Source organism: Globicephala melas, chromosome 11 (assembly GCF_963455315.2).
Source record: "Globicephala melas chromosome 11, mGloMel1.2, whole genome shotgun sequence".
Taxonomy (NCBI): Eukaryota; Metazoa; Chordata; class Mammalia; order Artiodactyla; family Delphinidae; genus Globicephala; species Globicephala melas.
This window is the reverse complement of record NC_083324.2, coordinates 263605-279691: the sequence shown is the minus strand read 5'-3', so window position 1 is coordinate 279691 and position 16087 is coordinate 263605. Positions and strand designations below refer to the sequence as shown.

General features: G+C 42.5%; 1 protein-coding gene across 8 annotated transcripts in view; it reads right to left on the bottom strand.

Annotated features, from left to right (window-relative positions):
- Positions 1–16087, bottom strand: part of SLC41A3 (solute carrier family 41 member 3) — an 80507-nt gene that overhangs the window by 39040 nt on the left and 25380 nt on the right. For all 8 annotated transcript variants that reach the window (XR_011377801.1, XR_011377798.1, XR_011377800.1 and 5 more), the window contains exon 3: positions 14983–15090. Coding sequence is in view for 4 of the 8 variants with exons in the window: in XM_070046576.1 (XP_069902677.1) it covers positions 14983–15090 (108 nt within the window). In the remaining 4 variants the exon portion in view is untranslated. The remainder of the gene's footprint in view (positions 1–14982; positions 15091–16087) is intronic.

Below are 16087 nucleotides of genomic sequence, written 5' to 3'. Positions count from 1 at the left end.
ACTGATGCAGAAAAAGCATTTGACAAAATTCAACTTTCCATAATAAAAACATTCAACAAACTAGGAATAGAAGGAAACTACCCCAATATAATAAAAGCTATATATCAAAAGCCCACAACTAACATAACACTCATGGTGAAATACTGAAATTTTTCCTCTAAGATCAAGTAAAACAAGGATACCCACTTTCACCAATTTTATTCAACACAGTCCTGGAAGTCTTAACCAGAGAAATTAGGCAAGAAAAAGAAATAAAAGACATTCAAATTGGAGAGAAAAGAAGTAAAATTATCTCTACTCACAGATGACATGATCTTATATGTAGAAAACCCTAAAGACTGCACAAAAACTGAACTAAAAGCAATCCATCAGTCACAGAATATAAAATCAACAACAGAAACAAAAAACACCCACTTGTGTGTCTCTTTACTAACAATGAACAATCTGAAGAAAAAATTAAACAATTTAACTTTCATTTACTGTAACATCAAAAAGAAAAAAACACTTAGGAATTAACTTGACAAAGAAGGTGAAAGACTTGTATGCTCAAAATGTCACTGAAAGAAATTTTGAAAGACACCAATAAATGGAAAGATATCCTGTGTTCATGGATTGGAAAACAATATTGTTAAGATGTCAATATTACCAAAAGCAATCTACAGGTTTAATGCAATCCCTATCAAAAACCCAATGGCAAAAATAGAAAAAGTTCATTTAAAAATTCATATGGAGTCTCAAGAGACCCCCCCCACCCAAAGCCAAAACAATCTTAAACAAACAAACCAGGTTGGAAAAGACAAGACGGTGGAGTAGAAGACCTTGAGCTCCCCTCCTCCCATGAGCACACCGAAAGCACAACTAACTGTTGAACAACCGAAAGCACAACTAACTGTTGAACAACCGTCAATAAAAAAGACTGAAACATTACCAAAAAAGATATTCTACATCCAAAGACAAAGAAAAAACCACAGTGAGACAGGAGGAGGGGCATACTTGCAATCTAATCAAATCACATACCCCCCAGGGTGGGTGACCCACTGACTGGAGAATAATTACATCACAGAAGTGCTTCCACGGGAGTGAGAGTTCTGAGCCCGACATCAGGCTCCCCAGCGTGGGGATCTGGCATTGGGAGGAGGAGCCCCCAGAGCATTTGGCTTTGAAGGACAGCAGGTCTGAATCTCAAGAACTCCACAGGACTTGGGGAAACAAAGACTCCATGCTTGGAGGGTGCACACAAAGTCCCTTGAGTGCCAGGTCACAGCACAAAAGCAGTGACTCCAAAGGTTAGGACTACCTGCTGGTCTTGGAGGGTCTCTTGGGCAGCTGCGGCTCTCTCCTGGGACATAAAAGCTGGTGGTTAACATATCCAGGAGTATGCATCTGGAGGCTGATATCTTGCTTGGGACGTTAGCACCAATATCTGGCCCCACCCAACAGCCTGTAGGCCCCAATGCTGGACGCCTCAGGCCAAACAACCAACAGGCAGAACACAGCCCCACCCATCAGCAGACAGGCTGCCTAAACACTTTCTGAACCCACAGCCACCTCTAGACATACCCGTTGACATGGCCCTGCCCACCAGAAAGCCTGTACAAGCCTCTAGACCAGGCTTACCAACTAGGGGGCAGACACCAGAAGGAAGGAAACTACGATCCTGAAGCCCACAGAACTGAGTCTGAAAATACAGGTCAGAACCTACCCTGGGACTAGCTTGTCCCTGGCCCTTGGGTGACGAGAGGGGAGAGCACTGCTGGGACACAGAGAACGTCTCCTACAGAGGCCACTTCTCCAAGGTTGAGGAATGTAACTAAGCTACTACATACATAAAAATACAAATAGAAATTTCAACAAAATGACATGGCAAAGCAATATGTTCCAGACGAAGGAACAAGATAAAACCCCAGAAGAACTACTAAGTGAAGTGGAGATGGGCAACCTACTCAAGAAAGAGTTCTGAGTAATGATCATAAAGATGATCCAAGAACACAGGGAAAGAATGGAGGCGCTGACTGAGAAGTTACAAGAAGCTTTTAAGAAAGAATTAGAAAAAATAAACAACAACCAGAGTTGAAGAATACAATAAATGAAATGAAAAATACACTAGAAGGAATCAAGAGCAGAATAAATGAGGCAGAAGAATGGTTAAGTGAGCTGGAAGATAGAGTGGTGGAAATCACTGTCTCAGAACGTAATAAAGAAAAAAGAATGAAAAGAAACAGGGACAGTTTAAGAGGCCTCTGGGACAATGTCGAATGCACCAACATTCGAGTTATAGGGGTTCCAGAAGAAGATGAGAGAGAGAAAGGTCCTGAGGAGATATTTGAAGAGATAATAGCTTAAAATTTCTCTAACATGGGAAAGGAAACAGTCACCCAAGTCCAGGAAGCACAGAGTACCAGACAGGATCAACCCAAGTATGAACATGCCAAGACATATAGTAATCAAACTGATGAAAATTAAAGAGAAAGAGAAAATATTAAAGGCAACAAGGGAAAAGCAACAAATAACAAAGGAGCCCCCAAAAGGTTATCAGCAGATTTTCAGCAGAAACTCCACAGGCCAGAAAGGAGTTGCACGATAGCTTTAAAGTGATGAAGGGGAAAAACCTACAACCAAGAATACTCCATCCAGCAAGGGTCTTATGCAGATTCAATGGAGAAATAAAAGCTTTACAGACAAGCAAAAGCTAAAAGAATTCAGCACCACCAAACCAGCTTTACAACAAATGCTGAAGGAACTTCTTTAAGCAGAAAAGAAAAGGCCACAACTAGAAACAAGAAAATCGCGAATGGAAAAGCTCACTGGTAAAGGGAAACAGAGAGTGAAAGTAGGAAGTCATCCATACACAAGTATGTATCTAAACCAAAATCATGAGAGGAGAAAAGTATAAATGCAGGATATCAGAAATGCATTGGAAATGAACATATCAGCAACTTAAAACAATCATGTATACTATATAGACCGCTATAATAAAATCTCATGGTAACTGCAAACCAAAAATCTACAACAGATATACACACAAATAAGAAGAATGACTCCAAGACAGATTGGTGATCTCTTAGAATGATAGGTGTAAGTGGCCCCTTGTTCCAAAGGTGCCAACTCACCTATGCAGGACATATTAAGAGTTTGTTTGGGAGATTAGTTCAAGATGGCGGAGTAGAAGGACGTCAGCTCACCCCATTCTTATGAAAACACCAAAATCACAACTAATTATTGAACAACCAATGACAAAAAAATGCTGGAACCTAAAAAAAAAAAAATATATACCCTACATTCAAAGACAAAGAAGAAGCCACAACAAGATGGTAGGAGGGGTACAATCATGATAAAATCAAATCCCATACCTGCTGGGTGGGTGACTCACAAACTGGAAAATAATTATATCACAGAAGTTCTCCCATGGGAGTGACAGTTCTGAGCCCCACATCAGGCTTCCCAGCCTGGGGATCCGGTAACAGGAGGAGTAGTCCCCAAAGAATCTGGCTTTGAAGGCCAGCAGGGTTTGAATGCAGGACTTCCACAGGACAGGGTGAAACAGAAACTCCATTCTTGGAGGGCACACACAAAGTCCTGTGCGCACCAGGACCCAGGGGTAAAAAGCCCATAAGAGACTGGACCAGACCTACCTGCTAGTACTGGAGGGTCTCCTGCAGAGGTGATGGGGAGGGCAGCTGAAGCTCACTGCAGGGACAAAGACACTGGCAACAGCAGTTCTGGGAAGTACTCACTGACGTGACCCCTCCTGGAGGCCACCACTAGCCCCACCATATAGCCTGTAGGCTCCAGTGCTGGGTCACCTCAGGCCAAACAACTAACAGGGAGGGAAAATAGCCCTACCCATCAGCAGATTAAAGTTTTACTGAGCATGGCCCTGCCTACCAGAGGGACAAGACCCAGCTCCACCCACCACCAGTCCTTCCCATCAGGAAACCTGCAAAAGCCTCTTTGATAGCCTCATCTACCAGAGGGCAGACAGCAGAAGCAGAAAGAACTATAATCCTGCAGCCTGCACAACAGAAACCACAATCACAGAAAGTTAGACAAAATGAAACGGCAGAGGAATATGCTCCAGATGAAGGAACAAGATAAAACCCCAGAAAGTCAACTAAGTGAAGTGGAGATAGGCAACCGTCTGGAAAAAGAATTCAGAATAATGACAGTGAAGATGATCCAGGATCTCAGAAAAAGAACGGAGGCAAGGATCGAGAAGATGCTAGAAATGTTTAACAAAAACCCAGAAGAACTAAAGAACAAACAAACAGAGATGAACAATACAATAACTGAAATGAAAAATACACTAGAAGGAATCAATAGCAGAATAACTGAGGCAGAAGAACCGATAAGTGACCTGGAAGACAGAACGGTGGAAATAACTACCAAGAAGCAGAATAAAGAATGAAAAGAAACGAAGAGAGTCTCAGAGGCCTCTGGGACGACATTAAATGCACCATCATTTGCATTATAGGGGCCCCAGAAGCGGAAGAGAGAAAGGACCTGAGAAAAGGTTTGAAGACATAATAACTGAAAACTTCGCTAACACGGGAAAGGAAACAGTCACCCGAGTCCAGGAAGCGCAGAGAGTCCCAAGAAGGATAAACCCAAGGAGGAGGAACACACCACCAAGACACACAGTAATCAAACTGACAAAAATTAAAGACAAAGAAAAAACTTTAAAAGCAACAAGGGAAAAAGAACAAATGACATACAAGGGAACGCCCATAAGGTTATCAGCTGATTTCTCAGAAGAAACTCTGCAGGCCAGAAGGGAGTGACATGATATATATATAAAGTGATGAAAGGGAAGAACCTACAACCAAGAATACTCTATCCAGCAAGGCTCTCATTCAGATTTGACAGAGAAATCAAAAGCTTTATGGACAAGCAAAAGCTAAGAGAATTCAGCACCCCCAGGCCAGCTTTCCAACAAATGCTAAAATAACTTCTCTAGGCAGGAAAGCAACCAGCAGCTTAAAATAACCACGTACATATACAGACTGCTATAACAAAACCTCATGGGAACAGCAAACCCAAAATCTATAATAGGTACAAACACAAAAAAGGAAACACAACCCAAACAGAACACTAAAGATGGTCATCAAACCACAAGAGAAGAGAAAAAGAGAGGAAAGGAAGAAAAAAGACCTACAAAGACAAACCAAAAAAATTAAGAAAATGGCAATAGGAACATACATATTGATTATTACCTTAAATGGATTAAATGCTCCAACCAAAAGACACAGAATGGCTGAATGGCTACAAAAACAACACCTGTATATATGCTGTTTACAAGAGACCCACTTCAGACCTAGGGACACATACCAACTGAAAGTGAGGTGACGGAATAACATACTCCATGCAAATGAAAATCAAAAGAAAGCTGGAATAGCAATACTCATATCAGACAAAATAGACGTTAAAATAAAGACTATTATAAGAGACAAAGAAGGACACTACACAATGATCAAGGGATCAATCCAAGGAGAAGACATAACAATTGTAAATAGATACGCACCCAACAGAGGAGCACCTCAATATGTAAGGTAAACACTAAGAGCCATAAAGGGAGAAATCAACAGTCACACAATAATAGTGGGGGCTTAATACCCCACTTTGTTTTTTTTATAGCATGCCTTTTTTTAATACCTATTAATTGCTTTTTTTAAATTAAGTTGTGCCAGGTCTTAGTTGCAGCCAGTGGGCTCCTTAGTTGCGGTTCGCCGGCTCCTTAGTTGTGGCACGTGAGCTCCTTAGTTGTGGCAGGCGGGCTCCTTAGTTGTGGCTCACAGGCTCCTTAGTTGCAGCATGCGAACACTTAGTTGCGACACGCGTGAGGGATCTGGTTCCTGGACCAGGGATCGAATCTGAGCCCCCTGTATTGGGAGTGTGGAGTCTTAACCACTGGGCCACCAGGGAAGTCCCAACACCCCACTTGCATCAATGGATAGATCATTCAGAAAGAAAATCAATAAGGAAACACAGGCCTTAAATCACCCATTAGACCATATGGACTTAACTGATATTTATAGAGCATTCCATCCAAAAGCAGCAGAATACACATTCTTCTCATGTGCATGTGGAAGAGTCTTCAGGATCTACCACATGCTGGGCCACAAAGCAAGCCTTGGTAAATTTAAGAAAACTGAAATCATATCAAGCATCTTTTCTGACCACACGCTATGAGATTAGAAATAAACAAGGAAAAAACTGTAAAAAACAAACACGTGGAGGCTAAACAATATGCTACTAAACAACCAATGGATCACTGAAGAAATCAAAGAGGAAACAAAAAAGTACCTAGAGACAAATGAAAACGAAAAAAACAATGATCCAAAACCTATGGGATGCAGCAAAAGCAGTTCTAAAGGGAAGTTAATAGCAATACAAGCTTACATCAGGAAACAAGAAAAATATCAAACAAACCACCTAACTTTACACCTAAAGCAACTAGAGAAAGAAGAACAAAATCCAAGTTAGTAGAAGGAAAGAAATCATAAAGATCAGAGCAGAAATAAATGAACTAGAAACGAATAAAACAATACCAAAGACGAAAGAAACTAAAAGCTGGTTCTTTGAAAAGATAAACAAAATTGATAAACCACTAGCCAGCCTCATCAAGAAAAAAAGGGAGAGGGCCCAAATCAATAAAATTAGAAACGAAAAAGGAGAAGTTACAACAGACACCAGAGAAATACAAAGCATCCTAAGAGACTACTACAAGCAACCATATGCCAATAAAATGAACAACCTGGAAGAAGTGGACAAATTCTTAGAAAGGTACAATTTCCCAAAGCTGAACCAGGAAGAAAGAGAAAATGTGAACAGACCAATCACATGTCCTGAAATTGAATCTGTGATTTAAAGACTCCCAACAAAGGGACTTCCCTGGTGGTCCAGTGGTTAAGAATTGGTCCTGCAATGCAGGGAACGCCAGTTCAATCTCTGGTCAGGGAGCTAAGATCCCACATGCCGCAGGGCAACTGAACCTGTGCGCCACAACTACTGAGCCCATGCACTCCGGAGCCTGCGTGCCACAACTAGAGAGGAGCCTGTGCACCGCAACGAAGAGCCAACGTGCTATGAGGCCACTATAGCACCAATAAAATATACAAACAGCTTATACAGTTCAATATCAAAAAAACAAACAACCCAATCAAAAAATGGGCAGAAGAGGGCTTCCCTGGTGGCACAGTGATTGAGAGTCCGCCTGCCAATACCGGGGACACGGGTTCGTGTCCCGGTCCGGGAGGATCCCGCCGTGAGCCATGGCCGCTGAGCCTGCGTGTCCGGAGCCTGTGCTCTGCAACAGGAGGGGCTGCGACAGTGAGAGGCCCACGTACCGCAAAAAAAAAAAAAAAAAGGGCAGAAGATCTAAAAAGACATTTTTTCAAAAGAAGACACGCAGATGGCCAACAAACACATGAAAAGATGCTCAACATTGCTAATTATTAGAGAAATGCAGATCAAAACTACAATGAGGTATCACCTCATACCAGTCAGAATGGCCACTATTAAAAAGTCTACAAATAATAAATGCTGGAGAGGGTGTGGAGAAAAGGGAATGCTTCTACACAGTTGGTGGGAATGCAAACTGGTACAACCACTATGAAGAACAGAATGGAGGTTCCTTTAAAAACTAAAAATAGAGCTACCATATGATCCAGTAATCCCACTCCTGGGCATATATCTGGAGAAAGCCATAATTAGAAAAGATACATGGACCCCAATGTTCATGGCAGCACTGTTTACAATAGCCAAGACACGGAAGCAACCTAAATGTCCATCGACAGAGGAATGGATAAAGAAGATGTTGTACATATATACAGTGAAATATTACTCAGCCATAAAAAAGAATGAAATAAGCCATTTGCAGCAAAATGGATGGAGCTAGAGATGATCATACTAAGTAAGACAAAGACAAGTATCATATGGTATCACTCATATGTGGAATCTAACTAAAAGAAATGATACATGAACTTATTTACAAAACAGAAACTGACTCAAAAACATAGAAAACAAACTTATGGTTACCAAAGGGGAGGGGGAGAGAGGGATAAATTAGGAGTTTGTGCTTAAAATATACATACTACTATACAGATAACCAACAAGGACCTACTGTATAGCACAGGGAACTATACTCAATATCTTGTAATAACCTATAATGGTAGAGAGTGTAAAAATAAATAAATAAATAAAATACATATAACTGAATCACTTTACTGTACACCTCAAACGAACACAATATTGTAAATCAACTATATTTCAATAAAAATTTTAAAAAAAGAACAAAGTTGGAGGCCTCATACTTCCTGATTTTAAAACCTATTTAAAAGCTACAGGCTTTGAAACAGTGTGGTACTGCCATAAAGACACATAGACCAACGGACTAGAACAGAGACCCCAGAAATAAACCCTGGCATATATGGTCAAATAATTTTTGACAAGCACGCCAAGACAGTTCAATGGGGAGAGGACAGTCTTTTCAACAAATGGTGCTGGGAAATCTGGACAGCCACGTACAAAAGGATGAAGTTGAACCTTTACCTAATACCATATACAAAAATTAACTCAAAATGGATCAAAGATCTAAACATTAGAGCTACAACTATAAACTTCTCAGAAGAAAACATAGGGGAAAATCTTATGACATTGTATTTGGTTATGATTTCTTGGATATGACTCAAAAAGCACAGGTAAGAAAATAAAAATAGATAAACTGGACTACATCAAAATTTAAAACCTTTGTGCATCAAAGGACACAATCAACAGAGTGAAAAGAAAACCAAGAGAAAGGGAGAAACTATTGGCAAATCATATATCTGATAAGGGTTAAGTTCCAGAATACATAAAGAACTCCTAAAGCTCAACAACCAATAAATAAACCCCATTAAAAAATGTATATAGGACTTGAATAGACATTTCTCCAAGAAAATTAAAAATGGCAAAAAGCACATGAAAAGATGTTCAACATTACTAATTATTAGGGAAATAGAAATCAATATCACAGCCATTAGGATGGCTACTACTTAAAAAACAAACAACTCCCCCCCCAAAACAAAACAAAAACCCAGGAAGTAACAAGTGCTGAGGAGGACGTGGAGAAATGCACACTAAACAACAGTTAAGATGGTAAAACTTATGTGTATTTTACTAAAATTAAAATAAAATATTTTAAAAGACCCTTTCGGGGAGTGAAAAGTCAAGCCAGAGAATGGGAGAAAATTTTTGCAAACCACATATATGACAAAAGACTCATATATAGAATTTATAAAGAGCTCTCAAAACTCAAGAGTAAAAACAGTAATGTAATTAGATATGAAAAGATGCTTCACTCAAAGAGTTATGTGATGGCAAAGAAGCACATGAGAAAAGACGACCGTTATTAGTCATTAGGGAAATGTAAATTAAGACCAAGATTGAGATATCACTATATATTTATTAAAACAGCTAAAATAAAAACTAGACGATACCAAATACTGGTGAGGATGCAGAAAAACTGAATATCTCAAAAACTGCTGGTGAGATTTCATAAAATTTTCTGGCAGTTTTTAAAATATATTTTTTAAAATTTTATTTCTTTTACTACTTATTTTGGCTGTGCCAGGTCTTAGTTGTGGCATGCGGGATTTTTTTTTTTTTTTTTTTTGCAGCATGTGGACTCTCAGTTGCGGCACTGCAGACTTATTAGTTGTGGCATGCACATGGCATCGAGTTCTCCAATCAGAGATCAAACCCGGGCCCCATGCATTGGGAGCACGGAGACTGACCCTGAACATGAAATTCTGATTCATACCCTTTGTTCACGTTGCTATTGAAGGGTCTGTCTTCATGCTGATGTAAAAGAGCTGCTTAGATACTTGAGGATACAGATGATCTGTTAATTTTGTATAACTCTTCCCCTTGTGGGCTATTCCCCTTTTAATTTGTACGAGGAAACCGTACGGGTAGAATTGTGTCCCCCCAACAGAGCTTGAAGTCCGAACCCCCAGAACCTCGTAACTGACTTGATTTGGAAATAGGGTGGTTGGAGATGAACTTAGTTTATACGAGGTCACACTGGGGTAGGGTGGGCACCTAATCCAACGTGGCTGCTGTCCTTATGGAAAGGGGACATTTGGAGATATGTGCACACAGGCAGAGCCACGTGAAGACAAAGACAGAGGTTGGGGCAGTGCATCTACAGGCCAGGGAACAGTGGAGATCACAGCAGACCCAGAGCTGGGCAAAGGCCTGGAGCAGAGCCTCCTATAGCCTCAGGGGGAGCCAGCCCATCCCAGCCTCCATCTCTGACTTTTAACCAGAGCTTGGAGACCATACATTGCTATTGTTTAAGCCACTCGGTCTGTGGTGCTTTGTTATGACAGCCCCAGGGAACTAAAATTATTACGTAGCTCACAGTTTAACTGAGACAAGGCATCGTCTTTCCTTTATGAGTTCTGCACTTGTTCTGCTACTTAAAAAGCATTTCTTGTCACCAACTCTAAAAATACTGATGTGTTTTTCTGGTATCATGCTTTACTTTAAATTACTCCATGTATTCAAAATATACATTTAGGTATGACATAAAATAAAAATTACTTCTAAAGAATTAGCCAATTATCTCAGAACCACTTATTAATAATTCACCCTCTTTTCACTGATTTAAAATGTCATATTATTATACAGTAGATTGTATTTGTAAAGTCTGAGTTTATTTCTGGATGTTCTGTTTTGTTCTCTGATATATCAATTGAGACTGGCTGCAAAATACTTTTCTTACTATAACTTTATATTATGTTATAAAATCTGGAAATCAAATTTCACCATTAGTCTTCTTTCTCTTTTTCCTACCAATATTTTCATGGTTATTCTGACTCATTCCTCCAGATAAACTTTAAAATAATACTGTCAAGGGCTTCCCTGGTGGCGCAGTGGTTGAGAGTCCGCCTGCCAATGCAGGGGACACGGGTTCGTGCCCCGGTCCGGGAGGATCCCACATGCCGTGGAGCGGCTGGGCCCGTGAGCCATGGCCGCTGAGCCTGCGTGTCCGGAGCCTGTGCTCCGCAACGGGAGAGGCCACAACAGTAAGAGGCCCGCGTACCACACACACACACACACACACACACACACACACACACACACACACACACACACACACACACACACACACACACACACACACACACACACACACGTAATAATAAAAATAATACTGTCAAATGTTCCCCCAAATCTCTCTGACATTAACTGCATTAATTTTATAAACAAAAACAGGGAGAACTGGTAACTTTACAACATTGATTTTTCCCATCAGAAACTCCGTCTCTCCCTCCAAATTTCTATTTCCCTTTATGGAGTTTTGTCATTTTATTTGAATGGGTCCCACACATTTCTTTTTGAGGCTTCAGGATGAAAAAGTTTTAAAATTGGTTCACAGTTTGAAATGTTACCTAATCAAACTTACAAGCTTTTGCACAGCAAAGGAAACCATAACCAAAACGAAAAGACTGCCTACAGAATGGGAGAAAATATTTGCAAATGATGCAACCAACAAGGGCTTAATTTCCAAAATATACAAACAGCTCATACAACTCAACAACAACAAAAAACAAACAACCCAATCAAAAACTGGGCAGAAGACCTAAATAGACATTTCTCCAAAGAAGACATACAGATAGCCAATAGGCACATGAAAAGATGCTCAACATGGCTAATCATTTGAGAAATGCAAATCAAAACTACAATGAGGTACCACCTCACACCAGTCAGAATGGCCATCATCAAAAAATCCGCAAACAGTAAATGCTGGAGAGGGTGTGGAGAAAAGGGAACCCTCTTGCACTGTTGGTGGGAATGTAAATCATTTACACAGTGTAGCCACTGTGGAGAACAGTATGGAGGTTCCTCAGAAAACTAAAAATAGAGCTACCATATGATCCAGCAACCCCACTCCTGGGCATATATCGGACAAAACTATAATTCAAAAAGATACATGCACCCCAATGTTCATTGCTGCACTATTTACAATAGCCAAGACATGGAAGCAACCTAAATTTCCATTGATAGAGGAATAAAGAAGATGTGGTACACATATATAGTGGAATATTACTCAGTCATAACAAAGAATGAAATAATGCCATTTTCAGCAACATGATGCAGCTAGAGATCCAGCGAAGTCAGTCAGAAAGACAAATACCATATGATATCACTTATACGTGGAATCTAAAATATGACACGTGAACCTATGAAATAGAAACAGATTCACAGGGAACAGACTGCTGGTTGCCAAGGGGAAAGGGGTTGGGGGACGGGTGGAGTGGGAGGTTGGGGTTAGCGGATGTAAGTTTTTATATATAGGATGGATAAAGAACAAGGTCCTACTGTACAGCACAGGGAACTATATTCAATATCCTATGATAAACCATGATGGAAAAGACTATACAAATAAAAAAAGAATGTATATATATGTACAACTAAAAAAAATTTGTTCATTGTTTGAAAGATCTCTCTCTCCAATTTTTTCAATTCAATTTTACAATTCAGTTGTATTTTGTAATGACCAATTTTGGTGTGTGCAGAAGTACGCAGTTACACATGTTAATGTCTATTTTAAATTTCATCTAGATATTTTGAAACCAGATCACTTTACTGAGATTATTAGTTTTAAAACTTTTCCACTTGATTTGCTTAGTTTTCCAAGAAGATAAGCATATCAATAGCAAATAATAAGTTTTTCTCCCTCTTTTTTATTTAAGGGTCTTATTTCCTTTTCTTGGCATATTACACTAGCTGAAACATCCAGAACAATATAAATAAAATATTCTTCTATTTCAAGTTGCACTAAGAATATTTTTTACATCATGAGTGGGTCTTGAAGGCAGAACTAATCTACAGAGATTGGAAGTGGATCGGGGTTTCTGGGATGGACTGTGGGTGGCAGGCTCTGTATCTTGATTGGGATAGTAGTTATGTCAGTGTGTATATTTGTCAAAAGTCACTGACCCGTACACTTAAAATTTGTGAGTTTTTGTTGCACTGATTTACACATTAATACAATGTTGGGTGTTGAAAGGTTCTTTTTTTTGTTTTTTATAAATTTATTTATTTAATTTATTTATTTTTGGCTGAGTTGGGTCTTCACTGCCGTGCGGGCTTTCTCCAGTTGCGACGAGCAGGGGCTTCTCTTCGTTGCGGTGCGTGGGCTTCTCATTGCAGTGGCTTCTCTGCTGTGGAGCATGGGCTCTAGGCGCGTGGACTTCAGTAGCTGTGGCTTGCGGGCTCTAGAGCGCAGGCTCAGTAGTTGTGGCGCACGGGCTCAGTTGCTCTGCGGCATGTGGGATCTTCCCGGACCAGGGCTCGAACCCATGTCCCCTGCATTGGCAGGCGGACTCTTAACCACTGCGCCACCAGGGAAGCCCCTGAATGCTTTTATAAAGGTTCTATTGCACTGATAATGGGGCTGTTCTCCTCAAACAGGCTGTGATGATGAACTGTTCCAATCATTCTTTTTTCCCCTCCACATTTTATGCATTTAAAAAACATTATAACAGAAACAATCACAGCACAGAAGTGTTTAATATGCAGTTAAGCACCATGGAATAAAAATGTAACTCAAGGCACAGTGCTTAAGAAGCCGCCTGCCAATGCAGGGGACACGAGTTCAAGCCCTGGTGTGGGAAGATCCCACATGCTGCGGAGCAGCTAAGCCTGTGTGCCACAACTACTGAGCCTGTGCTCTAGAGCCCGTGAGCCGCAACTACTGAGCCCACGTGCCACAACTACTGAAGCCCATGTGCCTAGAGCCCGTGCTCCATAACAAGAGAAGCCACGGCAATGAGAAGCCCGTGCACAGCAATGAAGACCCAACGCAGCCTAAATAAATAAATTAATTTAATTAATTTATATTAAAAAAAATGTAACCTGAAATGCCACCATGGCAGGGATTACCATCAACATTTCTTCCCTCTCACCAACCCATTTAATCACACTTACGTGTGTGCACACGTGTATGTGCACACACACGGGCACCATGTCACCTGCCACTTAAGACATTTCAATGGCCTACAAGACTGCACGGTCTGGCCTCTGCTGTGACAAATTACCACAAACTCAGTGGCTGAAAATGATGCAAACGTCTTCTCTTTCAGTTCTGGAGGCCAGGGGTCTACAGAGGGTCTATGCAGGGGGGGCAGCTGTTTCTTTCCGTTTCCAGCAGGTAGAGCTACACCTGGCTCACGGCCCTTCCTTCATCTTTGCAGGTGGTGGCGAGCATCTGCTCCCCCAACTCTGCTTCCTTCTTGTGTCTGACGTTTCCCCCCAACCCCACCTCCCCTTGGTAAGGACCCTTGTGACAACACCGGGCCCCCTGGACAATCTAGGATTATCTCCTACCACAAGGGCCTTAACTTGATCATGTGCAAACACCTCCACGTAAGGGAGCGTTCAGTCTCCACGGGTCAGGACGTGGACATCTTTGCGGGCTGCTGTTCAGCTGGCCACCCCTCACCTCTCTCTCCAGCCTCGGGCTCCAGGGACCCCCCAGCACCCCAGCTGCATCGCCCACCTCTCGGTGTCTAGAACACAGCGCATCAGGACGTTTTCACAGAGAAAGGAGACCATCCCCATAACAGAAGGAAAGGGATTTCCATGCCCTGGGAAGGTGAGGAGAGTCGCAAAGCTGGGAACTGTGACAGAGAGCCCAGAGGAGGACACCCTGGTGACGAGGATTCTAGGACATTCGCCACTGCTTCTGGGTCATGTGTGGAACCAGCCTCAGGCTCCAGCATGAACAGGGGACACAAGGACACAGCGCCCCTGACATCTGGGCCTCATCCGCTGCCCAGCCTCTGGCCGCAAGGCAGGGTGATGGCTGGGAGGAGTGACCAGGTAGAGCCACACGACAGGAAAACTCCCAACGACATCAGATTTTCAGAGTCCAACCCACCCACCCACAAGCTCCACGGGGAGACCTGGAGGTCAGATGTGCAGACGTCCACTCACCGCGGTGGAGAGGCGTGAGGCCAGTGTCATCTCCAGGTTGCCCTTCAGGCCCACCAGGGGCGGCACCAAGGTCAGCAGGTCCTTCACCTCCGTGAACACGGGCCAGTGCTGCGGGGAAAGAACTGGGGGTCAGTCCAAGCACACGTACCGCGCCTCTCAGGAACTGCTCGAGAGATACTTCGACAAGTCCTCGTTCCCTGTAAAATGAAAAAAACTACCCAGTTTCTTAAATGGCCTTAAACTAAACAGAGTAATGATCAACCGTGAACAGTGGCCCAGGGAACCCCTTCCTTCCCTGGCTGCTGGGAGACTGGGTCTGGGCCCGTGCCCGTGGACGGGGAACTGCTTTGTCCTGCGTACACGTCTGTAGAAACAGGAATGAGCCCCCAACTTCAAAGCTGGGGATTTCTTGTGAGATTTCTCACGGGCGAGCTGGCAGGACGATCTGGGCTGGGCAGGGACTCCCTGGCCCCAAGGCCGATGGGTGGGGCCCAAGGTCACATGGGGGCCCTGGATTTGTGAAAACTGACAGAATGTGTCTCTATCACTTGTAAATAAATAAAAATGTAAAAAGAAGGAACGGGAAGCACAAGCACGCTTCAAGAGAACGTGAAGACGTTTCTTTGTGAAGGGAAACTGGTCCTACCTGTTTAACGTGCAGTTAGACGGCCCCTACCCCAACTGATTTTTCACACCCCAACTGATCCGACTGGCTGCTTTCGTCTCCCTGGGCCTGAGCTATCTGTGACCCTCCACAGAAGCTGGTCCTAGAAACCCTGCTGCTCTGTGAGCTGGGAGGCAGGTGGCGTGGGGTCTGGTCCCCCGTCCCCAAGACAAGAGTCCCCCTACCCCAGGGGCCCAGAGGGTCATCAAAAGAGCCACCCCACAATGCATCTTACAGGACCTGGAAGCAGAGGGGCGGGCCAGGCCCTCTGAAGACCCCTTTGTGTCCTGAGATCTGGGAAGTTTCGCAGACTCACAGTTACGGTTCCCTCTCCTTTACCTTTTCTACAAAGCTGGGAAGTTGAGAACCCAGTCCCAGCTCTGGCGGAGTTACAAGCCTTCCTCTCCGAAAAGTGCAGAAGGAATGTGTCACCAGCCAGGG